Below are 24,566 nucleotides of genomic sequence, written 5' to 3'. Positions count from 1 at the left end.
CTCCCCGCGCCCGCCCCCAGTCCGCCCCTCCGCCTCTCGGGTCCCTCCCGGGGATACGCGCCCCGCCGCCCCCCACCCCCACCCCCGGGGCCGCCTCCCGTCCCGCCGGCTCCCGGCGCAGGTGCCGCAGAGCAGGGAGGCGGGTAACGCCCGCGGTCACGTCGCCCGAGAGTAGGAGCCGGACCCAGTCCTCTGGCCGCGGCCTCCACGGGCCAGACTCCACCAACTCCTCCCGGGCATGGGATCCAGCGGAGAACCGACGCCAACAGGTTTCCCTGGGAATGCCGGGCGCGAGAGGCATTGACCATGAACCCCCAGAGCCCCCCGGGAGTCGCTCTTAAGAGAACACACGCCTTGTACAATGACCCGGGCCCCCAGCCAACTTTGGTGGCCACCAGAGGCTCACAAGGGCTGGGGTTGGATTCCGCATCGGGCTCTAGGCAGTACCCACGCGGGGGCCCCCCTCGACGTCCCCGCGGCGCCCAGGGCTGCGCGCTCAGTTCTTATCCCCTTTGCCATCTGATTTCTCTCTTCTTACCCCCCTCTCGCCACCCCACTCCAGCTCCCCCGCCTCTAGCTCTTCTCTCAAAGAAGCCCCTTCTTGTAGCTTCTCTTTTCTCCTCCCACCAGCTCTGGAGCTCCCGAGTTCCCCTCGTCCTGGCACCCACCTCCCATGGGGCGACCACTACGCTCGCTGGATGACATCTCCGTGTCACCCTGCTTCGCGTGAGTAGGACTGTTCCCCTGGCTCTTAACTTCAGCGCTGGCGCACAGTAGGCGCACAGGCACCGCCGAATAAGTGAATGAAGAAATGAGGAAATAGGGCTTAGACACACGCTACTGTCTGAAACACCGCAATCACGAGGCTTGACTAGATCCTGGAATTCTATCCACAAGTACTGCTGTGCCCACTCCTGTACGGTGCTCCGCAGAAGCGACCCAGAAGGGAGGTAGCATTGTCACGGGAGGACTGAGGGTCTGGAGTCCGGGCCTGCCTTCGGTGTCTGTGTTACCTAATTCGTGACTCGGGGCAAGTCGGGCATCTCTCTAAACCCCCTTTCCTAATCCTAAAAGAAGGACGATGATAATAAGACTGATCTCACAGGGCTGTTGTGAAGCTTCAATGAGATAATGTATGCGAAGTTCAAACTCTACACTTGATGGCAGATGTTAAGAGAAAAGAACTCTGGATGGAGAGCCTGTGGCTCTAAGTCGGGGTTGAAACGCCCCAGCGCGCAGGGACTGGGATCATAGGCGCCTTGTGCGCAACATGCACTCCCGAACCCGCCCCGCGGCCAAAATCCGGCAAATGGATGGAGAGACGCAACTTGTCGGTTTTTAAGTCCCAATTTTAATCTCTAAAGTCCCTTTTAATTTTCATCCGAGAACGGGCTCTCCGCATAAAATAAAACGCTAATTTTCCTCTCCCTTCCAGCCAGGATCCAGAAGCAGTACTGTAGGCCTCCGCCTGCTGCTCTTCTGGGTCGGGGCTGACCAGCCCCGGGCGCCGGGCACGGCGCAGAGCGAGCTGGAAAGTGGGTGCTTTGCTGCCAGAGAGCATCCTGGAACCCGAGGTGGAGCGGTGGGGCTGGCTGGCGCCGGGGCCGAGCAGGGTGGGGTGGGGCAGGTTTGCGGAGAGAATGTGTCCGCGGTCTAGGCGGGCTTCCCTACCCCGGGAGGCCTAGGCCATTTCCCGTGTTGGACCCCTCTGCCAGAAATTCCTTTAGAAAAATCCCAGGCCGGAATGCTCTGGGAACGGCGGGGAGCTAGGGCCGCGCCCGTCCGGGGAAGGGCAGCTCTTTAGGGAACGGGAAGGGTAAGGGGTGGAGAGGGATCCCGGCAGGGGCACTCGCGCTGCAACAGGGGACCCCAGGAAGAATTTGGCTCCGACTTTTTCTAACCCCACCGCCCTCCAGGGCGGAGACAGTGCTCCACCACAGGGTCAGAGGCCCCTAGGGGACAGCGCCCCCTTGCCGCCGCGGGCATCCCGCTCCGGCGCCAGCCTCTGGCGCCCTCCCAGCGCGGCTCCTGAGCAGAACGCGCACGCAGTGGGGCCGCGCCCGGCACCAGGTTAGGAAGATACGCAGACCCCGGGCAGAGCAGCGCAGGCAAGTTGGATTCCATACATAGACCAAAGGCAACAACGGAGAAAACAGCTGGGGCGGGGGCAGAGACAATCCGTGTCGTGATTGTTGTTTCAAGTCGTTTAATTTCTTGCATTTCCTCCGGAGAAAGCGCTTGAACCTGGGTTTTCCAGGACCCGGCGTTAGCAGCGCCTTTGCTGGTACCGGCGCGTCCTGGCTAGTGTGAGCTGTCTGCGTGCCAGAACCCGGGCTCTGTCACTCGTTCCAATCCTTCTTTTCTGCATTAATTTGCACCCGTGCGTTGATGTACTTGGGCAACTTTATGCGAGCGTGCCCGGGTGCGGGCGGCGCTAAGGGAGGGATTCGAGGTCAAATGTGACTCTGACGCCTCTGGTCACTGCAACCTTCAGACCGTCAGTCCTCCGGAGCTCTGGCTGGCGCTTTCTAAGGCATCCCCGACGCCTGCTCTGGCCAGCGCTGGGCCCAGGACCGGCGCGGCCCGTTAGTTGTTGGTCCAAAGGCTCATCTGTCCAGGCTCGGCGGCGTGGTGAACCCGCAGGCAACCGAACCAAGAAGGGCTGCGGTGCAGGGTCCTCCGGGTGCTTGGACCCGCAGCAGGATGGGATGGGGGTCCCCGCAGGCAGGGAGAGCAGTCAGGGTGACGGGTCTGCGCGTGACGATTAGGGGCACAGTGAACACCCCGCGTGCAACGGACCTGTCTGGCACCCAGACCTGAGCCTTACTGGTCCGGTGTGAATTGCTTAAACTACGCTGTCTGCTCCTCTTAAATGAGTTTTTCTTCCCCTCTTCCTTGCTTTCTTGCTTCCCTCCTTCCTTTCTTCTCTCCTCACCCAACCCCCTATCCCTCTCTTTCCTCTCTTTTCTCTTCCTCCTTCTTTCTCTTTTTCTCCCATCCCTCCCACCTTTTTCTTTGGCTCTTTCTTTCTTTCTTTCTTTCTTTCTTTCTTTCTTTCTTTCTTTCTTTCTTTCTTCTTTCTTTCTTTCTCTCTCTTCTCTTCTTTCTCTCTCTCTCTCTCTCTCTCTCTCTCTCTCTCTCTCTCTCTCTCTCTCTCTCTCTCTCTCTCTCTCTCTCTCTCTCTCCTTTTTTCTCTCATTTCTTTCTTTCCAAATATCGGTTTCCAGGAATACAGGACCTGAAGTCCGAAACCCCGGGTGCAAGTTGCATTTACCAGATCTCAGCCTCAGTTTGTTCACTTGTCAATGGGGGTAATGAGTATTTGTGAAAGCAGCTCGTATATTTAAAGAACTGTGAAATGGTGTAAAATAATGAATGGTTGAAATTTTAAATAAAATTGACAGCCAGGCCTCCAAAACTTTCCCCTTGAGGAGCTTTCCTTATTCTATTCCAAACTGAAGAATTTTGGTGACGCTGGGGCACCAGAATTTGGGGCCAGAACAAGTTCTGGGCTGGCAGAGACTCAGCTGGTGGCCCTCGTCTTTGCACGGTTTTGGGTTTTGTGAATGTGTTTTGCTGGTGCTTTTTGTCCCTCACAGCAGGCTGCAGGTGAAATTATCACCACCATCTTCTTTGCTCACACTAACTTGTCCATACGTTATTGATAGTCTTTGCAAAGGTCATTCTCTGGCTCATCCAAGCCTCTACACAGCCCTCTGCAAAGTCGGCAGCCCAAGTTTTAGTGTTAAGCTGTTTTCCAGTGAAGGTGAGGCTGCAGCATGCAAGTGGCAGCGCAGAGACCTGAACATACATCTCTATCCCTCATGCCTTTGCTTCTGGGTTCTGGGGCTGCCCGGGCTCAGCTCCCAGCTCCCCACACTCACCAGAGCCCCAGGCCAGAGAGCAGGGCTTCTAACAAGCGCTGTGTCTCCCCCTGACCTTGTGCCTTGTCTAGTCCCATCTCTCCAAGTTCCATTGGACCTTCCCTCATCCAAAGGGCGCTTAAATAAGTACAAGATAATGTGAAGAGCAAATGGGCTAACCCTGTTGAGGTGCATGCTGAAGAGCCAGGAAACTGGACCCAGACTTTCCGGCCACACTATCCCCCACCCTTCAGAGCTGGCCCAATAACCAGAAACCTTTACTTCCCTCCAAGAAACTGTGTCCAGAGTTCCACTCTTTTAACCCACAGAAATCTCTTCATACATTTAGAAGAAATGCACCAAGGTCCCTAAGTTAGAATAATTTGGGGGAATTCAACCACACAGCATGGATTTACGATGTACCCATAGGCTTACCCGCATGGACTGGAAGCAGGCAGAGCACATGGACAACTGGACAGAGAGTCAAGCATCTTAGGTGTAACAGCTTTTCTGTTGGGGACTAGGGGGAAGGAATAGGATTTTCAAATGACATTGCTCCTGAGTGTGGGGAGTGTAGACCCCCTGACAGCATCCAAACCCTTTTGCAAGAGGGACTCAATGGTACCAAACACTGGGGTACAGAAACCCACATTTTCTTGGGAGTCCCCCAGATCTGATGTCCTAGTTACTGCAGAATCTCCCCTCTACACATGCCTGCTCATCTATGATTAATCACATCTCCTAATGAATGCTGGGAAGAAGCTGGACTTGGAGCAGAGACATGAGTCCGGTCCCACTGGCCACGAGTGCAGGTACACATTTGAGCAAGTCACCAGCCCAGTGCACAGGGTGGATAGCCTCGTGGGCCCGGGGAGGCGAAGGCTGGATGTGTGTGTACATTCTCACAGCAGCGCCAAGACAAGCTAATGCTCCTTCTGGGCTTTGTGTGTGCTTCTCCCTAGCACTGAGGGCCGGGAGAATTCCATGTCAAAGACAAACCTTTTCTACATGAATTTTCTCCCACTCCGGTCTGAACAATGCTCAGTTTTCCTTCTGTAAGGAGCAAGGATTACAGCACTGAAATGATATTTATTTAGTTGGTCGGAAGCTGAACTTTCAAATTGAGGTAGGAAAAAAAATAAATTACAAGAAAAACTAAAAGTTGGTTCAAGGGGAAATTTTTTTTAAAATATATTTTATTGATTTTTTTACAGAGAGGAAGGGAGAGGGATAGAGAGTTAGAAACATCGATGAGAGAGAAACATCGATCAGCTGCCTCTTGCACACCTCCTCCTGGGGATGTGCCCGCAACCAAGGTACATGCCCTTGACCAGAATCGAACCTGGGACCCTTCAGTCCTCAGGCCGACGCTCTATCCACTGAGCCAAACCGGTTAGGGCTCAAGGGGAAATTTTTTATCTCTTTATTCTATTGCCTCTTCTTTCCAAACACCTAAGAGATAGAAGGGAAACTGACTAGCAAATGCCTATCAATAATACTAAATGAAAAATAAATAAGTGTTTTCTCAGACTACCATACACATCTGATTTTCGGGTAAGTAGTGTCGGGCTAAAGGCTGATATTATGAAGCAGCACCAATGGAGATCTCATCATGGAGAACTCCATTATCAGCCAACGGTTCTACTGTGAGAAGCGGAGGATACTTATTTGTTCAATGTATAGTTGCTTTAATAGATGGATTTCAAACTACCATGATTATTTAAATTATTTTTCAATGAAGTACAGTATGCCTACAGAGAAGCAGACATGGTGAGTAGTGGCTGAGATTTCATAGTGTGAACACACCTGCAGAAGTGTGCTCAGATCACGACACAGAATGCTACCAGTCATACTATTTTAGGACTCCCCACCCCACTAAATTGTAAGTTTCCTTAGGGCAAGAACTGAGTATCATTCTGTTTTAAAATATAATATATTAATAGAAAATTTGAGGTATAGGAAGGTCAATGTATCAGGAGAAGACTGCCCCTCAGAGCTAGTTATTCACAGTTCTTAAGAGGGGCATATCATGCTTTGGGGACCACATGGTGAAGCACTGGGAGGGGGAAACCATGGGCAAGAGCCTTCTGTGGCTTCCTCAGGAAGGAATGGCAAGGGCGGGAAAGTAGGCTTTAGATCAACTAAATGTGAATAATTTGGATGGACACTGGGGCATAAAGGTATCCCTCATTGTCAGATACCTGGCCTTCATGATTGAGGCAGGTCAATGGTGACCCCAGAGTTTGGGGTGTGGATTTGTGTGAAAAGTCTACCAGCAGATGAGTTGTTTACTATCTGTAGGAACTGGCTAGCCTTGGGAGGGGCAGTCCCTCCGGAGTCAGTGAAACCTGAGGTGGCAAAGCATCAGCATACAGATAATAAATGACATGGTTAATATATATTCATTTTTCACACTCCAGAACCTAAAATAATGTGCTGTACATCATGGGCACTCTGAAAGGGGTAAGATGGAAGGAAAGAAAAGCGTTAGGGCAAAAGGAACAGTGCACAGTGTGCCAGCTAGCTGGGCAACAAGAGGACAGCCTTCAATAGCCCCACTGCCCACAAGCACTGACATGAGTTGCCTACAACAACTCATATGAAGAGACTCTATTCAACTGCTCCTGGATTTATATTCAGAAAGTTGGGATGTCTCAGCAGTCTTTGTGAAGACTTCACTAGGAAACACGCTCCCCATTCAACATATGCACTTAGACTAGCTGTATAATTTAATCCTTGAACCATTCACCTTGAATTTCTGCTAGAATCGCACAACGATCCATGAAGGGATGTGCTCCAGTTATCCATTGCTGCGTAATTAACTGCCCAAATAACAACTATTATACTTGGTGCCTCTATGGGTCAGGAATTTGAATAGTGTACAGTGAAGGTGTCTGCTTTATGATTTCATGTGATATGTTATAGTTTTTGTCTCAATATTTCCTAATCTCCCTCATGATTTTTTTGACTTATTGACAGTTTGAGATTGTGTTAATTTCCACATATTTGTGAATTTTCTAATTTTACTTCTGTTGATTTCTAATTTCATTCTATTGTGATTGGAAAATATACTATACTTTGTATGATTTGTTTTTAAATATTTATTAAAATTTGTTATAAACCCAAATTATAATACTGTTTTTTTTAAATACTTGTCTGTGTTTACCTTTACAAAGAACCTTATATTTTCATATGATTCAAGGTACCCTCTCTCTTGTGTCCTTATATTTCAACTTGAAAGACTCCCTTTAGAATTTCTTGTAGAATAGATCCAGTGGCAATTAACTCTCTTTGTCTAGAAATATCTTGGTTTCTCCCTCATTTTTTGAAGAAGAGTTTTGCCAATTTTGGTTGACAGCTTTTAAATGTCATAATTTAAAATATATAATCCCATTGACTTCTGTCCTGTAAAGTTTCTGCTGAGAAATCTGATAGTCTCATAGGAGATCTCTTGCATGTGATGAGTCACTTTTCTCTTGCTTTTTAAAAAACCTTTCAACAGTTTGATTATTATCTGTCCTGGTTGGGCTTATCATACTTGAAGTTTGTTAAGCTTCTTGGATTCACTCATTTATTTCATCAAATTTGATGTTTTCAGTCATTATTTCTTCAAATATTCTCTCTGTTCCTTTCTTCTCCTTCTGGCACTCCTATAATGTTTATATTGGTCTGTTTGTTTACTAGATGTACCAATTAATAATGCGGATTTTTTTCAATAAATGGAATTACACATATGTTGATATATATGCGATTTGATATTTATGCTATTTTGTTGTATTGACAAGCTTCAAAAACTTCATATGTCAAATTTTCTGAAGGTGTTAACATCATAGATATTTTCATGCTTAAAAATGTCAAATTTGCCGAAACCGGTTTGGCTCAGTGGATAGAGCGTCAGCTTGCAGACTGAAAGGTCCCAGGTTCGATTCCAGTCAAGGGCATGTACCTGGGTTGTGGGCACATCCCCAGTAGGAGATGTGCAGGAGGCAGCTGATCGATGTTTCTCTCTCATCGATGTTTCTAACTCTCTATCTCTCTCCCTTCCTCTCTGTAAAAAATCAATAAAATATATTTTTTAAAAAAATGTCGAATTTCATGCCAAAAAAAGAGCATTTGCAGGAAGTTTTAATTCATTATTTTATTTTGAAGAAAAGTGCTGCTGAGTTATCGTATACTTTCGGAAGTTTATGGTGAACATGCGCCATCTCAAGATACTTGTGAATGCTGGTTTAAACACTTTAAAAGTGATGATTTCAATGTGAAAGACAAAGAACATTCAGGTCAATTTGAACCACGCTTTGATGGTAAAATGACCAGAATGGGCCAGAAGACACGGCAAAGTTAATTTTGCTTCATGATAACACGTTAAAAGATCTTGCCTGGGAAGTATTAACTCACCTGCCATATTCACCAGACCTTGCTCCTTCAGATTACCACTTGTTCCAATCGATGGCACATGCACTTTCTGAGCAGCACTTCAAAACGTACAAAGTGGGAAATTGGGTTTCTGAATGGTTTGCCTCAAAACAAGAAAAGTTCTATTGGGATGGTATCCACAAATTACCTGAAAGATGGGGGAAATGTGTAGCTAGCGATGGACATTACTTTGAATAAAACACTTTTGATATTTCTCTTGAAATTAAATCTGCATTCTTAACCAGTACACCTAGTATGACCCACAAGTATCTTAGACTCGGTTCATTTTCCTTCACTTTTTTTTTTTCTGTGTGGCTCTTCAGAGTTCACTGATATTTTTCTTCTGCCTATTAGAGTTTCCTATTGAACTCCTCTAGTAAAATTTCAGTTATTGTATTTTTCAGTCTGGAATTTTGTTAGATTTTTATAATTTCTGTTTATACTCTCATTTTGTTCACATGTCATTTTTCCTAATTTCCTTCAGTTCTTTTAGCTCTTTGAGCATACAAAGGAGTTATTTTAAAGTCTTTGTCTAGTAAGCCAATAATTCACTAAAGTATTAATATAGTTATGTGGCCCTTGTATCCTGTGAGCTATTTAAACTTACTTATCAGTTCAAGGACATTTTGGGGGTAGATTCCTATGGGTTTTCTATGTAGGCAATCATCTTCAACTCAACATTAAGAGGAAAATTCAATGAAAGCACAGAGCAAAAATAGAATGCTTTAGAAAAGATATAAAAATAGCCAATGAGCACATGAAAAAGATGCTCAACATTATTAGTTATCAGGAGAAAATGTAAATTAAAGCCATAATGAGGTACTAGTATATATCTACTAGGATGGCTAAAATTAAAAAGATTGAGAGTACCAAGTATTGGTGAGGATGTGGAACATATAGAACTCTCATAAACTGCTTGTGAGAATGTAAAGAGGTAGCCTTTAGAAAACTGTTTGGCAGTACCAAAGTTAAACAAATATTTATCATATGGCCTGGACATTCCATTCCTAGGAATTTCTGCATGAGAAATGAAAGTGTATGTCCAAATAAGGACATTTATTTGAATGTTCATATGAATGTTCTTGTATTAAAGGTTGAAGCTTTATGCACAAGAGTACACAGCTGCAAAAATCCCAAATGTTCATCTGATGAATGGATAGACTGTGGTCTATCTATATAATGTAATTTAAATAGTAATAAAATGAACAAACTACTGACAAATACAATAACATTGTTAAATCTCAAAAGTGTTATTCTAAGTTAAAATGATTCCATTTATATGAAATTCTGGAAACAATAAAGCTATAATGATAGAAAGCAGATCAGTAGTTGCTCAGGGGCCAGGACATGGGGGGAGAGAACTGATAAGGAGCACAAGGAAACTTACTGGCTGATAGAAATGTCATATATTACAATAGAGGTGGTGATTGCACAACTGTACTCACTTCTCAAAACTCATTAAATTGCACACTTAAAATTGGTGTTTATTGTTTATAAATTACACCTTCATTAGTCTGTTAATAATACAACATTGATTGGTAGGCACAGATCTCTTTGGGCTACATGTGCACACTACCCCAAAATACAGAGACATGTAGGAATGAGAGGAAATTATTTCATTTACTCACTTATTAATTCCATAATTTAATTTAAAAATAATTCTTAAACATGCATTAGAGGATAGGCACAGTGTTAGGTGCTGGAGATACAGGAGGCAAAATCTTCTCCAGTTATAAGTTGGAAAAAAAGCACACAATCATCTCCAAAGGAGCAAAGGAGAGGGACATAGAATCCACACCAGGAGTGGTTAGGGAGGCAGGTGGCTGCTGAACCAAATCTTGAATCACGTTTCTTCTCAACCATGTTCACAAGACGATCCTCAGGGATAGTGAGGAGGCTCTGTAGCACCGAGGAAACAGTGGGTGCTTTGGAGTCAGAAAGATGTGGGCTCCAGTACTGGTTTGGCTACTCACTAGATGTGTAATTGAGAAAATGTCAATCAAGCAGAATCTCATTTTTTTCACACCCAGAATTAGGGTAATCATAATTACCTACAGGTTGTTCTGAGAATGAGAAAATAATTGCAAAGCATCCAGCTTAATAAAGGATGACATTAATAACTGATAATGAGATATACATATCGGTCATCCTCCCTGGTTACCATAAGCCTCTTTTTTTTAATTGAATAAATCTGATGTGTAACATTGTGTAAGTTGAAGGTGTACAATGTGTTACTTTGACACATTTACATATTGTAATATGATTGCCGATGTAGTGATATTTATCACATTAAATTATAGTACAACATAAATATCTATATTCATTATACTGTGCCTTAGATCTCTATGTATAATTCTCTTTTTTTTTTTTTTTAAATATATTTTATTGATTTTTTACAGAGAGGAAGGGAGAGAGATAGAGAGTTAGAAACATCGATGAGAGAGAAACATCGATCAGCTGCCTCCTGCACATCTCCCACTGGGGATGTGCCCGCAACCCAGGTACATGCCCTTGACCGGAATCGAACCTGGGACGTTTCAGTCCGCAGGCCGACGCTCTATCCACTGAGCCAAACCGGTTTTGGCTGTATAATTCTCTTTCAACCATCCTGGTCAAACACTAGTAATGAGAAAAGAAAGGACTGGGACCCCTGAACTCAAAGCTCACATAGTATCACATCCAATGGTCTTGGGGTAGAGTGGTCTTTGCAGCCTGAGTACCTCTCAGGAGCCAGCCAGGAGAAGGCTCTAGAGCAGCGACTGGGTGGGACAAAGAAGTCATCTAGCCCTTTTGCTTCTGCCCAGGTGGTTCTGCACCAAATCTCTGACTTTTATCTTTCTGGTTTAAATTTCTAAGGTTCCTTCCAGTCCTAAACTCCAAGATTCATGAAGCAAAACTCAAAACACTAAAGTTTAGTTCCAGGAAAGGAATTTCAAGGTCATCACTCTTGACTGCCCTCTAAAGAGCATCAAGTAAGTACTCGGGCACTAACTCTTCCAAACTCTGAATTGTCACACTCATGCCTCCAGGATCAAAAAGGGGTTGGAGCTCAGGGGGACCACCCTTCCGTCTGTCATATTATGAACTGGTGACCTTGGTGTAGGCACTGTGCAACTCTGAGCCTATTTTTTCATCTATAAATGAGGAATGTAATAACACAGCTCTTACAGGGTTGAGGTGAGCAGGGTGTCGTGTCTCAGGGTTGATGTTTGGAAGGCTCCTCTGATTTGGAAGACCCAACCAACTGGCTTATGTGGCCAGAGTACACTGTTCTCTCTTCCAGCACAATTGCCATCATTTGCTCATCTCAGCTTGCAGTGCCTTGCCCCATCTCAGCAGGATTTTGTAATCCCTGTAGGCTAATTTGCAACAACCTGCTTGACTAGGGCTGCCTAGGAGTCCCAGGCAAGGGCAGGATCCTGAGACCTGTCACCTGGGAAGTCTGAGTCAATGTGGCCACACCCCACCCTGCCCTGGCCCTGCTCAGGTTACCTCCTTCAGTGGGGAGTGCTAAGCTCTCCTGGGACTCTGATGTCTTCAGGATGACCTAACCACACCGCCCTGTGCTTCATCCTGGAGCTTGTCAGTCAGGAGGAAGAGCGGTTGCAGCAGGTAGAGTTGTTCAGGAGCCCTGGTGATAGCTCTGAGGGGCACTGGGAGGACGGCTGCTGCACCCTCTGACTGGGCTCCGATATTTGTAGGGAACTTACTTTTCATTTTCTCTTGTGCTTGGAGGAAGAGAGGAAAATGTACTGAGGGCCTCGTCAGGTATTTTGCTAGATCCTACAGCCACCACTCGAGGGAGACTTGAAAATGGGGCCCTGAGAGGGGGTCATTAGAGATCCTGGTGGGCTAGGTGAGTCACCAACAGTGCAGGCTAGGGGAGAAGTAGGGAAGAATTAATAATCAAGCCTTCAGATTGGGTGAGCAGGTCTCACACATATTGGTTATAGTGTTCAGAACTTGAAGGAACCCCGAGTGGGGGCCGTGGTCACAGCAGTGCACCCTGACTAGACATCCTCATCTGGATACAGTGCAGGTCTTCAGAGCCCGGTTCTTGCCTCGCTGTGGTCTGTTCATTTGCTTCTTCATTTAAGAGTCCTTCTCTGCCCGCTGTGTGTGAGGCATTGTCCTGGGTGCTGTAGGCATAGAGATGAACTTCACCCTCAGTGGCCCTAGGCTTGAATGGGGGAAATGAGACATCCATAAACTCCAATATCAGGCAGACCTGGATGAGTCAGAAAGCTATGAAGACTCGGGAATGGGAGAGATTGCTACTGGGGGCCGGATGAGGAAAGGCTGGAGAAACTGTTGATGACATCAGAGGCAGGCTTTGAAGGCCAGTAGGTGGAGAAGGCCAGCAGGAGGGAAAGGACAGTGATACACAAGAGGCACAGTCATGCACTAGAGTGAGAGTGCAAATGGGGGACGTGGGGCCCCTCAAGGCAGTGGGTGCAATGCTCCAGGAAGAATTATTATGGAATTAACTGGATAAATGGAAAAGAGGGATAGAGCCAGGAGCTGTGGGGCATGACTCACCAGGCAGAGGGATCAAGAACTTAACCTAGGACACCAATGGCAGTCACTTAATTAGGTTGAATTGTTGTAGATGGCCCTAGACCAGTGGTCGGCAAACTGCAGCTCGCGAGCCACATGCAGCTCCTTGGCCCCTTGACTGTGGCTCTTCCACAAAATACCAACTTCTGCGCATGGGCCACGAAGTTTCAATCGCACTGTACATGTGCGCCTGCACGTGCTATTTTGTAGAAGAGCCACACTCAAGGGACCAAAGAGCTGCATGTGGCTCATGAGCCGCAGTTTGCTGACCACTGCCCTAGATGATAAAGCCACAGTGAAAGCATAGGGGTATCCATAGCAACAACAGGTACAGAAGGTGGCCTGGAAAGGATGAACAAGAGTTCCTTTCAGATCCTTTGAATCTGAGGGACCCTCACGATGATTAATTGGAGATGCGGAAGGAAAGCTTGAGACTGACCAGTGGGGGACAGATCCAGACATGGGAATTGTTCAGAAAGAAGCAGAAACATTGGTCATGAGTGTGTATATATATACTAGAGGCCCTTTGCAGGAAGATTCCTGCAAGAATAGGGCTTCCTGTGGCTGGAGCGAAGCTCCCTTTTCCGCTGCCTCACTCCCTCCCATGTCCGCTGCCTCGGCTCCCTCCCTTCTCCACCGCTTTGCTCCCTCATGCTGTGCTTGGCTTCCTTCTATGCCAGTGGTTCTCAACCTTCTGGCCCTTTAAATACAGTTCCTCATGTTGTGACCCAACCATAAAATTATTTTCGTTGCTACTTCATAACTGTAATGTTGCTACTATTATGAATCGTAATGTAAATATCTGATATGCAGGATGGTCTTAGGCGACCCCTGTGAAAGGGTCGTTCGACCACCAAAGGGGTTGCAACCCACAGGTTGAGAACCGCTGTTCTATGCTGTCTTCCATCTTCACTCCACGCCTGCATATGCAAATTAATTGCCATCTTTGTTGGGTTAATTTGCAGACTCATCCTGATTGGCTGGTGGGCGTAGCAGAGTGACACCAATTTGCATGTTTCTTTTATTAGTGTAGATATATATGTATATGCATATATATATATATATATATATATATATATATATATATATAAAGAGAGAGAGAGAGAGAGAGAGAGAGAGAGAGAGAGAACACAAAACTTCTGAGCAAAACATTCAAGGACTTTCTGTCTCCTGACAGCCAAGGAGTATTCAGGAAATGACACTCAGGAGTTTTAGGGGGTGTAGGGTAGGTGAAAGGAGATAGAACAGTCTGGAGTAAAGCCACTCACCTGGGGGAAGCTGCGTAGCAGGTGAGGAGGAGGGTGAAAGCAAGGACACTCCCAACAGTGAAGGCTCGGTGGCACTCCCCTGGATTTCTCACAGCTTCATTCCCCAAGTTTTGAAGGCTAGAGTTTGCCTTCAGGCTTCCATTTCTTTAACAAATGTTTAATATTTGTTGTTCCATCCCGGGTCAAAGGGTGTCCCCAGTCCCTAGGCAAAGTAAGGTTACCTCAAAGCTAGGTCTCCTAGTCCTTCTATACCCAGTTCTTTCAACAAATATGCCAGTAACAGAAGGGACAGAGGAGAGGGGAGGGGCTGGTGAGAGGAGCTGTGGTCTTTCTTACACTCTCCACTTAGGCAAAATACATTTTTAATTCACTCTATGTGGAAGAATGTTCATATAATTTTGCTTATTTATCACAGTTAGAAATGTTAATAAGGGAGATCTGCATGGGAAGTCACTCCTCAGGTTCAAGTCAAATAATGAGTTAGCAAAGAATGGTTTACAGCTTACTACCCAATTTGATTAACACGATTAGCATGAATGTTAAAGGTGATGAAACCCCCCAGTGTGGAGGGCGCCAGGTCCTGAGTACATCCCATTGACAGTGTTCTAGGATAAGGAAAACCGACCTAAAGGACACAAGTTGATAGATCTTGAATGTGGGTAGGCCCTGTAATGGATTACTCAGTCCTGAATTGGCCTAGGCTTAGTTCTAAGTTGGGGCTCAGCAAATCGTTTTAGAACAAATAACGGCTTCTCATATCCACGTTACCTTTCTCAAAGGAAAACCAATACAGGAAATACAAAGAGAAAATTTAAGATGTAACTAAATACAAAATCCTTCCATTGGCTAAATAATTCATTGCAGTTTTCCTTAAGTTTGCTGCTAACGCTTATACAAAAATTCAACTCAGGTGAGAAAGAAGAACTCGGTGAGCATGTCTGCATTAGCCCACACACTGCCACCATCACAACACTGGCACCAGACGCAGTCCTGGGCCCACCCACCTTTTTACCTGCTCTCTCTGCCTTTGCCTTCCTCTTTCCGGTCCCATAAGGGCTTTGTGCATACCATTTTAGTGGACTCAATATTTCCTAACTAGATCGTACACTTTTATGCATGGAGTCTAGTCATCCGTTTTATTAGGATGTGATACTAATTTGTTCACTAACAACCGAGAGCTATGAAATCTCACATCAGCAGGGATCTGACCTCCCCAGCCCCAGTGCCAGCACAACAGGCTCCAAACTGCAATGATTGCAGAACCCACGAGATAAACAGGGTGACAGTGGGGAAGTTCTTACTCAAATCAAAATACAGCCGCTGCTTGCTGGTCCAGGCTGAGATCACTCAGGTAGATTGTGCCGAAACATTTCTCTGATGCTGTTTCTAAAAGAGCAGGTCCCAGCTTGCTCCTGCCGGAGTCAGCCAACAGGTGAGGGAGGAGAGGCAAGATCCGCACTGTGGTATAAAACCAGGGCTCATTTAGGTTTTGTATTTCAGAAGTACCAGTATTTTCTGCAAATTAGAAGAAAATGTCTTTTTTTTTTTCATAGACTGGCAAAGAGGTTTTAAGAAGTTGAGTTACTTACCCAATTTCCCACCAACCTCTTGACCAAATTGGGAAGGAACATCCGTTGAGAATTTCAAATGTACAGGCTATCTGCAAGTATTTTCCACAGCGCATGTAAGTAATGCTAACTCCAGTTCATTGTAAAACTCTACCGTTTGCCAGCAGCTTCCACTGGTTCTCTGGGAGCATCATAAATCTAATTATAAAAACTGAAAGAGGCCCTTTTATAAAAACAGTGTTTATCTGTAAAAGGGGGTAACTAACAATAGTGCTTACTTACTGGGTTGAGGACGACATGAGCTGATTTATTTAAAGTGCTTGGAATAGGGCCAGGCACACAGGACCTCATGCAGCAATAATTAATATCTATTAAAATTAACAGAAGGGAAAGAAGGGTGCTGTAACATTTAAGAACCTCTTCATTGGCTAAATCTTTTCCGGGGTACCTGCTTTCCCTATTAAAACTGAAGGATGCCAAGGAAAGCACTGAAGAATAAAAATACATTTTTACCAAGTGAAATAATTAAAGGCAAAAATAGGGTTCATTTGTTAACAATTTAAGAAATATCATGTCTATGAAATGCAAGTTTCAAGCGTATATATTTCAATCTTCCACTTAGATCCGGAAAACCAAGTGGCCTATAAAAGAGACACTTGGGAAAAATGAACACTGCAGATTTCTAGTGAAAATTAAGCTTCCACATCCTTCAAAGTAAAGGGTCACACTGGTCTGCTCTTTGCTGAGCAAGTACTTCTTTCTCAGGCTACCCTGAAATTCCTAAAATCATCCAGGAATTCTTTTTTCAGCCCACTAAAATAATAAAAATTACAGCCTACAGTATCTATTTATTTAGTTGCATCTAATAATCTTGAGATGTTTTACCCTTGCCTTGGAATTCTCAACTCCAAGAACTTTCCTTCAGCACCTCCCTACCCTGGTCTTCCTGGCCGGCCCCTTCATCTCACCTGCTTCCTAAACCCCCACCTGCTTTCTCCTCCTGCACACAATTCAGTATATTTGTGTGACTCTCATTTTTATTGGTTAAAAAAAAAGTTAAAATTAATAAAATAAAAGGCAAAAAAGAATATGTTAAATATATATAAATATATTAAATATATATTAAATATGTGGGTGGAAAGGAAAAAAATATTTTGTAAAGAGTATTCCCTTTAGGTTTCATACATTCCCACTCCCTTCTGGAACTCAGTTCATTTACAAGATAGGACAAGCAGAGATAATTTGGGCATGTGCCCTCTGAGAAGAAAAGTGACTTTAAAAATCTTTGGTGCTTTAATAAATTGAACCATAGCCGGGGACTCTGCACTCTGGGGGGGGCCATGATAAAACTCAGAAACTAGACCTCAGGCTCTGAATTTTCTTTGTGGGTAGTGTGTGTGACTTTTTAAACAATTCAGAATTCTTAAGAGACCAAAACCAAACATTCTTACTATACTTTCTCAATGTGAAGACTCTCTGGGCCATGCTTCATATCTAATGTATGAAGGCCCACCCCCTCTCCTCCAGAGTCAAAATCAGGGCAAAAGGTCATCAGCTTGCATGTATTATCCAGTAGCAATCTATCAATCAAGTGGAAAAGAGCACCGAGCCTGCACGCCCTGCCACACCCCCACAGCCACTCTGACAGGTCTGTCAGAAGCAGGCCAAGCACCAAGATTGCAAGAGCAGGATGGGCAGCTGGCAACTGGAAAGGGGTTAGAAGAAAACTGGAATTGAAAATAAAGGGGGAATGAGGATGAGGGAATAAACAAATAAAAGGATGGAGAAGAAAAGAAGGAAGAGATAAAGAGAACAAAGAAAGGAAGAGAGGAGAAACAGGCAGAGAAAACAATAGGGCTGGACCTCTAATTTATAAGCGTGCATTTTCTTCCTAATTCTGTGTCCCAAGGAGGGCGTGAAGTTATCTGGGTAAACACACACAGGGAGACGCCAGGGTGTGGCAGAAGGCCGTATAAACACAACTCGGCGACACCACTGGGTCTGAGCAGGACTGAACTGAGAAGTATCTTTTACATTTATGTGCTATTAATACTTTTAAGAACATTCACAAGGTAGTTTCAATCTACAGAGTGAGTGGTTTACAGATAAAATTAATTTCCTGACCTTAGACTCCCAATCTTTTAAGCTTCTGAGGAGCTCCTGATCGTTATAAATAAGGTGGAGCCCACAATAGGGGATTTGTCCCCGGAGCATCATCACATGGCCTGCCTACTCTCTCTCAGGGAAGGTTCCCTGGTTCCTAGTCAGCTCACTTAGACTGCAGTCTTGGGAAGGAGACCTCAGAACACTAGGCTGCCACTGCTTAGTGAAGAGAGGACATTAAAACAGTTTCCCCATCAAAACTGCACCAAATCAAACCAAACAAAAACAAGTCTGATTTGGGAGAGTAATAATATAATACCTACTTGGCAAAAATGTATGGTTGGCTATAGAACAAAAAGAATGATCTGAATCTAAACTATTGCCTCTTAATCCTTTAATTAGACTAAGTCCTTCAGAAGGAAGCACAATTCATTGTTACTGAAGGAAATCAAGAGCAAATATAGACTGACATACCTACACACATGTGTGCACATACACAACTTGACGTGTTCATACGAATATGAATGAATACTCACAGTGAAGGGCTCAGAGTCTACAAAGAAATTTATTTGTTCATGAGAGTCAAGATTTGGAACATTAAAAAGTCCTTGGAAAATGGTTTGGGGAAAATGTGGTGAGAGGGCGAGACCCAGCAATCCACGGGCATGTTAAAAGATGTGCACACTCTCTTGGGTGAACTCTGCTCTGACTCCAGGCCAAGGCAGTCTGGCAGTGCCCTGACACCTGAGTGGTTGGAAGGCCCTGGCTCAAGAGAATTTACTTGGAATCTTTCTTCTTTTTCTTCTTCTTTTTCACTGGTGTTTCATCCACAGTAGCATCCATTGCTGCCTCAACCTGCTTTTGTAGCTTTTTCTTTTCTCTCTTTTTTTTGGGCTTTGGTGGTAAGTCCTGGTCATCAAATGGCCACATACAGTCTTCTCCATCCTCAGCAGAAGCATCAGAATTCTCATCCCCCTGAGGGTCTCCGAGCTGCTGCTCAGCTTGGTCTCTCTTTTTCTTGGTCTTGGGTTGGGTGTAATTCTCCACATTTTTATTTTTTGCCTCTTTCTTTCTTTTCTTTCCCCTTTTCCTTTCCATTTGAGTCTCTGGAAGGTCAGGCCCTGCAGCAACAACCTGTGGCTTGTTCTTTAGCTCTGCCATCCGCTTGGCAAAGTACTCCTGGATGGTGAAGGTGCTGGTTGTCGTAGTGGAGTTTTCATTCCCATCTGGAGTGGCGGGACTGGAATCATCCTAAGGTGTGGGAAAAGATTAAAACTGGTTAAACACCAGCTGTGTACTTGACAGGGCATCCAGGAGGACTCCAGCTGGAGCCATTAACCCTCAGCAGTTAGAGACCAGGCCGAGTACCAGGTATTCCTCGATCCCCCTTGCATCCCACTCGGGTAGAGATGAACTGCAAAGCATAGAACAAAGTGGCAGACACTTTGGTTGAATACTATAGGGGGTGACAGGGTGAACAGATTGAAGATACCTTCAGAAAGTTAGCTGGAAAGTCACCTAAATGAAATTCGGAATAAAAAGCACCTTAGAAACAATGTTATACATGGCGATCCCAGTCTGCCATGAAAAAGAGGGACACCGAAGTCCTTGAGCTTTGTGATCTTGTCAGATTCCAGCTCTGTTATGGATTACTCAGGTCTTTGCACTGATGTGAAAACTTAGATGCCACATTCATATGTTAACCCTTCCTATTATCACAGGAGCCAAGTGCCAACCTGGAACCTGGCGTGTTGGGAACACCTTCTTTCTCCTCCAAAGACAAAGTGGGGGCCCCTGACACCTGCTCCAGGAGAACAGGCACCAGGGCTGGAAATGCATGCATTCTGCCTTCCTCCCAGAAAGAACAGCTTAGCACAGCAGCCCTTCTCCCCTCGGCTGAGGATGAGGAGAAGGAAGATGCCTCCATCACTACTCTGACATGAACCAGATACTCAGGTCTGTGTTAGTCTTGTTTCTAAATATGAGGAAGTACTCACAACAGCTGAGATTATGTAAGGTTTACATTTTAACTTCAAATAAATACGTTCCACTGTAAGGCTGGAGAAGAGAGAGAAAATTCATGCCTTAGTAGGTTGAGATAAAAAAAGGAAATGCTGGTGTCACTATATGGGTTGCACCTGGTTGGCAGTAATGTGATGAAAACATAGGTGTGGAAAGGGAGTCCCTTTATGATGAAGACTATAAGGACTATGCCTTTTAAAATTTTAAATATTTTTACTGATTTTTAGAGAGAGAGGAAGGGAGAGGAAGATTGATGTAAAGATGTGAGAGCAGAATATCAACTGGCTGACTCTAACATGCCCCGCACTGGGGATCAAGCCTGCAATATGGGCATGTGCCCTGACCAGGAATCCAACCAGAAAGAGATGACACTCAACCAACTGACCCACACTGGCCAGGGCAGAACTATGCTTTAAGGAAAGTCAGTTTTTAGAATAACTTTGCCCACAGAGACTTTTAAAATAATCAAGCCATTTAACTATAATGCTAAATTTAAGTTTTCATAATTACCCGGCTTCTTCCTTCATATTCACTTATTCACATAGGAAGAGACTGGTTAGTCGACCCTCTCATGTTGAGAGGGTGGGAAAAGAGTTTTCTGAATGACTGTTTCCAAATTAGGACTGTATAAGTTAGTCTGAACTTGGCGGAAAGAAACTCCAACTTTATTACAAACCAGCATGTATAAATGGACCATGCATTTTCTTGATAGAGCAGAACTTAAATGTGGGCTCAGTGGAATCAAAGTAGCATCACATTTGAAATTCTGGCAGAATCAATATCATATAAATGGACAACTGGATTTTGAGTGGCCAATGCCCTAGAGATCTCTCACCAAAGGGTACCTTCCAACAACATCACACCTCATCTAACCAACACAAACCTTATTTTACCCAGGCCTAAAAAAAACAAAGTCTGTGGTCAAAGTTTAAAATTTCAAAATGTAAAATGCAGAACGTATGGAATAACCGACTGGGCTTTGGAAAGAAGTTTAAATGTTACCTATCTGCATTCAATTTTGGCTGGAATCCCACCAGGTAATTTTGAGAAAAATTTAAAAATAGCTGTCCCAGGAGACAAAAACAAGGTCACTTAGTCTTTCTGTTCTTCAAATGTGGAAAGAGAGCTGAAATGCTGCGCGGCAGAATGGAAAATCTCAGGGCTCTCTTGGTGCGAGGCAATCCCAGTTTGATGGACAAGAAAGGTCTTGCCTTCCCTGTAAGGGCACACAGCCACACACAGTCTCTGTGAAGGTGGCCTGTTTATGTAAAATAGGTCTCATCTAGTTTCATGGCATTAAAAGGAGTTTGTCAACTCTTCTGGAGTGTATTTGTGTCTCAGGAACTCAAATTCAAGTGATAGTCTATGGCTCCCTATCTTGCTCACCTATTAGTCCTGCTTTTCAGTTAAATCATGGGAACCAATTGCTGGTATTAATCACACTTTTCAGTATTAGGAAATATAAAACAATTTTTGAGTCACCTGTTGAATTCAGAGGGCCTTTCTAATCCCAGAAAATAACCATGCTCATAATAACTCCTCCAGTGGCAAGGACTGTAACAACCATGCGCCACTGCGCACCGGGCTTAGCAGGGCATGGAGACAAGCAAGAGAGGTGCCAGCACCTGAATCGTATTTATCCCGAGGAAAGTGTAGGCAGAACAATGACTTGCTGGGGAGAGCCCTTTAATGCCAGGGGCAGCCGCCCTCCCACACTGCTGCAATGTATGTTTTAAAAACCATAGAAACAAAGGAGGAATAGGACGTACTAGTAAATCTGATTCCAGTAGGAGCGATGCCCAGGACTCATATTTTACAAGCTCATAATTTATGATTTTATAAATCATAAACAGTTTTACTACTGAGATTATAATCCCTGTGTCTATATTCTTGGCCATGAATATGAAAAATGTACACCTTTCCAAGAAAAGGAGTACTTTTCATATCTACTCTCAACTTCAAAGTGAACAGGCACTGAGAAAATCACCAGTTACTTAGCATTTTGAAACAGAATCAACTTGCATCTTCCCACGTTTCCATTCAACACATAACACAACCTCAAAAAAATCTGTAATACCAATATGACTTTCACTACTTTGTAAACTGTGAGAATGTTCCAATTTGCTAACAGTATTCTAAAAACGAGTAAAATAAATTTACAAATACCTTGAAAACTTTCAGTTCCATACAAAATACTATCAAGAGACGTGTAGTTAATGCATGAATCATCTTACAGTTATCTAATCCAGTCAGATCAGTAGGTTAAGTTAGGTAACTCCCAAGGTCCCTTGAAGGCCTACAACGTACTCCTCTGTGAAAAGACATTTGGGTTGGCCATTGCTCTATGATCAGGAGAGAGAGAAGGGACAGCGAGGCAAGATAAGCAGGCAGCAGGGATGAGTTTGGTTCACAGACATCTATTACCCCAACTGTCCAGTCAGGATGCAGAAGTGATAGCAATGAACTAGAGTCTAGCCACATGGAAAGGATATTTTCCATCACCTGAACGAAAGCATGCAGACAAGAGCAGATCCAGTAATACCACTTAGAGAGCTGGATTACTGAGTCAGTTTTAACAATTTGTTTATATAGATGCTAAAATCAATAAAAACAAAAACTGGAGTGACTATTAACTGGAATACAAATTTATTTTAAACTTAAGTCCCGGAAATCATCCCAACACTTCTAGGACAGGTGGTAAAAAGCTGAAACTTCTAAAAAATGGTAATCAATCCCCACTTTGTACTTCTGATTTGAAGATTCTCTTTTTATATACCTTGGCTTAAAACTCTCCACTGAGCCTTCACAGCCCCTAAACTTGTGCTCTCAAAAGGCAGCATGTGGGGAACATGCTAATGGTGCTCTCTGGCTGGAACGGAAAATGAGGGGGGCTAAGGGAATGCATAATCTGGCAATGTCTCCCCTGCCTTTTATGCCTCCACAGCCTGAGCTTCTTCAAGTCCTGCTCAAATGCCAACAGTTTCCCTTGCTGTCTAGTATGGCACAGGCAGGCTGTGACTTGGGTACAATGAAGGATAAAGGTGGGCGAGTCTGCACGAACAGGAGCGAGGGCTCTGCCTGTGGAAGCCACCAGTCCTTTTGCTGGCCAGGGTGTCCTGCCCCTCAGCTGGGCAGGAACATGTCACATGTAACGTGCATGTCCAGGACCAAGCAGTATACCTGAGATGAAGAAGCTTTTCAAAGAGCCTAGTGGATGAGGGGAACTGGTGAGGAAATGAGCAAAAACAGTTTTTTAAATATCCCCCTAGATTTGTAATATCCACTATTCTATGTCCCCTATTAGTAATTATTAAAAAGACCCAAACGCACTGTTAGACCCCTGAAGTATTTTCCACATATTATAGAAGCGACTCTTTGTGAAATACAAATAGAACCAGTTTCTGTGTTATTCTAAAAAATGGTCTCACAGATTAATCTTGTCTGTTCTCAGCAAATGTCACAGTGTTCTCATTTCTTTCAGAGCTGGTGAGTGTAACAATTATGTGTTAAAAAATACTGACCATGGATTTCCCCAATTACAGTGAGGGCCTTAATTTCTCCCCAATCAGTAAATATTCTGTGGGTTGGAGCTTAGGAGGACCTGTTCCCACATCAGGACTCTCAGGTTTAAAGTCATAGGAGCCCTGCAAGATCGCTCCACTCATCACATAAGAAACTACCCTCTGTGGCCACACCTTGGTGTGCCGAGAAAGCGGCTGTCATCTCTTAGACGCCTTGAACATGCCAGTCCCTTATCATCATATGTCATCTTATGCGACGCTCAGAGCAGCGATCTGAGAGGCATCCTCTCCATTTCTCAGAGGTAGAAACAAACTCGCCCTTTCTCCTTCCATTACAGCACACAGACCTCCAGCCTGCATCACACAGACTCACTTGTCCCTGTTTCCCTATATAATTGGTCATATAATCAAGGGACCAAGGTCCACACTCAACTCTATAAGGGCACAAGTTAACTGATGTAAAAGCTTCATGTAAAAAAATGTCCCCAGAAACAGACACTACTTTCTAAACAGAAAACCGCTATTAGCTAGTTTGTAATCCATATAAATAAAATATAGCTTAAAGCCAGGTGTAAGAGTTTGTATTTTGTCAAATTAGCATGTGGATGTACCTGGCAAAATGTGAGTGCTTTAAAGCAGGAAGTAAAACCAAAGTCCACCCTTCCGCCTAAGGCGGGACTCTCTGCCGGACAGATGTCGGACAACTTCCACCTGGGCACTTCCAATACCAACTGTGATTAGTTGGTGACTTGCTTTGTCTCAGTTTTCTCCTCAGTAATAGGCATATTCAAGTGGTTTATTGCTATACACTGTATGAGTGTAATGTCTAGAGCCAGAGAATCCTAAAGTCTAAACCTATTTCTGGCAACTCTGAATTACCACTGGAATTGGGCGTGGATTAAGGTTGGTGGGGGGTGGGGGGGTGCAAAGAACACAAGACCTTGCCGAGAGAACTCCTTAAGACGTCAATTATGATGTATCACAATCATCTCAGGTGTCTGAAAGATGCCCCCAACTACACATGCCAACTTTTCTCAAATGTCTACATAATTATCAGTCTGTTCTTTGTTTTGTTTAGGTATTCTTTCCAGAGGCTTTGCAGCTCAATGAGCATCTGCTCAAGCTCTTCTGGGTTCCTCTGTGCCATTCAAACATGTGTACTGAGATGGATTAACAGTAAAATGCCCAAATAAAGTAGACTGTTTTATGATTCTCATTAGAATGTTGTTAGTATCTTTTGGACAAAGA

At 44.4% G+C, this 24,566-nt stretch overlaps 1 protein-coding gene and 2 long non-coding RNA genes across 6 annotated transcripts in view; 2 read left to right on the top strand and 1 right to left on the bottom strand.

Moving 5' to 3' along the window:
* Window positions 1-109: 109 nt before the first annotated feature.
* Window positions 110-11,287, top strand: LOC118658039. The gene is made up of 3 exons (XR_004968189.1): window positions 110-269; window positions 631-726; window positions 11,136-11,287. It is a non-coding gene; the product is annotated as an uncharacterized LOC118658039 (long non-coding RNA).
* Window positions 11,288-11,787: 500 nt separating this feature from the next.
* Window positions 11,788-19,840, top strand: LOC118658038. The gene is made up of 3 exons (XR_004968188.1): window positions 11,788-11,891; window positions 15,658-15,788; window positions 19,497-19,840. It is a non-coding gene; the product is annotated as an uncharacterized LOC118658038 (long non-coding RNA).
* PINX1 (PIN2 (TERF1) interacting telomerase inhibitor 1) overlaps window positions 18,322-24,566 on the bottom strand; it is a 73,633-nt gene continuing 67,388 nt past the window's right edge. For all 4 annotated transcript variants that reach the window (XM_036312914.1, XM_036312910.1, XM_036312912.1 and 1 more), the window contains one exon: window positions 18,322-19,026. In XM_036312914.1, coding sequence (XP_036168807.1) covers window positions 18,553-19,026 — 474 coding nt within the window. In that variant the 3' untranslated portion in view covers window positions 18,322-18,552. The remainder of the gene's footprint in view (window positions 19,027-24,566) is intronic.

Source organism: Myotis myotis, unplaced genomic scaffold (assembly GCF_014108235.1).
Source record: "Myotis myotis isolate mMyoMyo1 unplaced genomic scaffold, mMyoMyo1.p scaffold_m19_p_6, whole genome shotgun sequence".
Lineage (NCBI taxonomy): Eukaryota > Metazoa > Chordata > Mammalia > Chiroptera > Vespertilionidae > Myotis > Myotis myotis.
The sequence above is the reverse complement of the archived record's forward strand: the minus strand, read 5'-3'. Positions and strand labels throughout refer to the sequence as shown.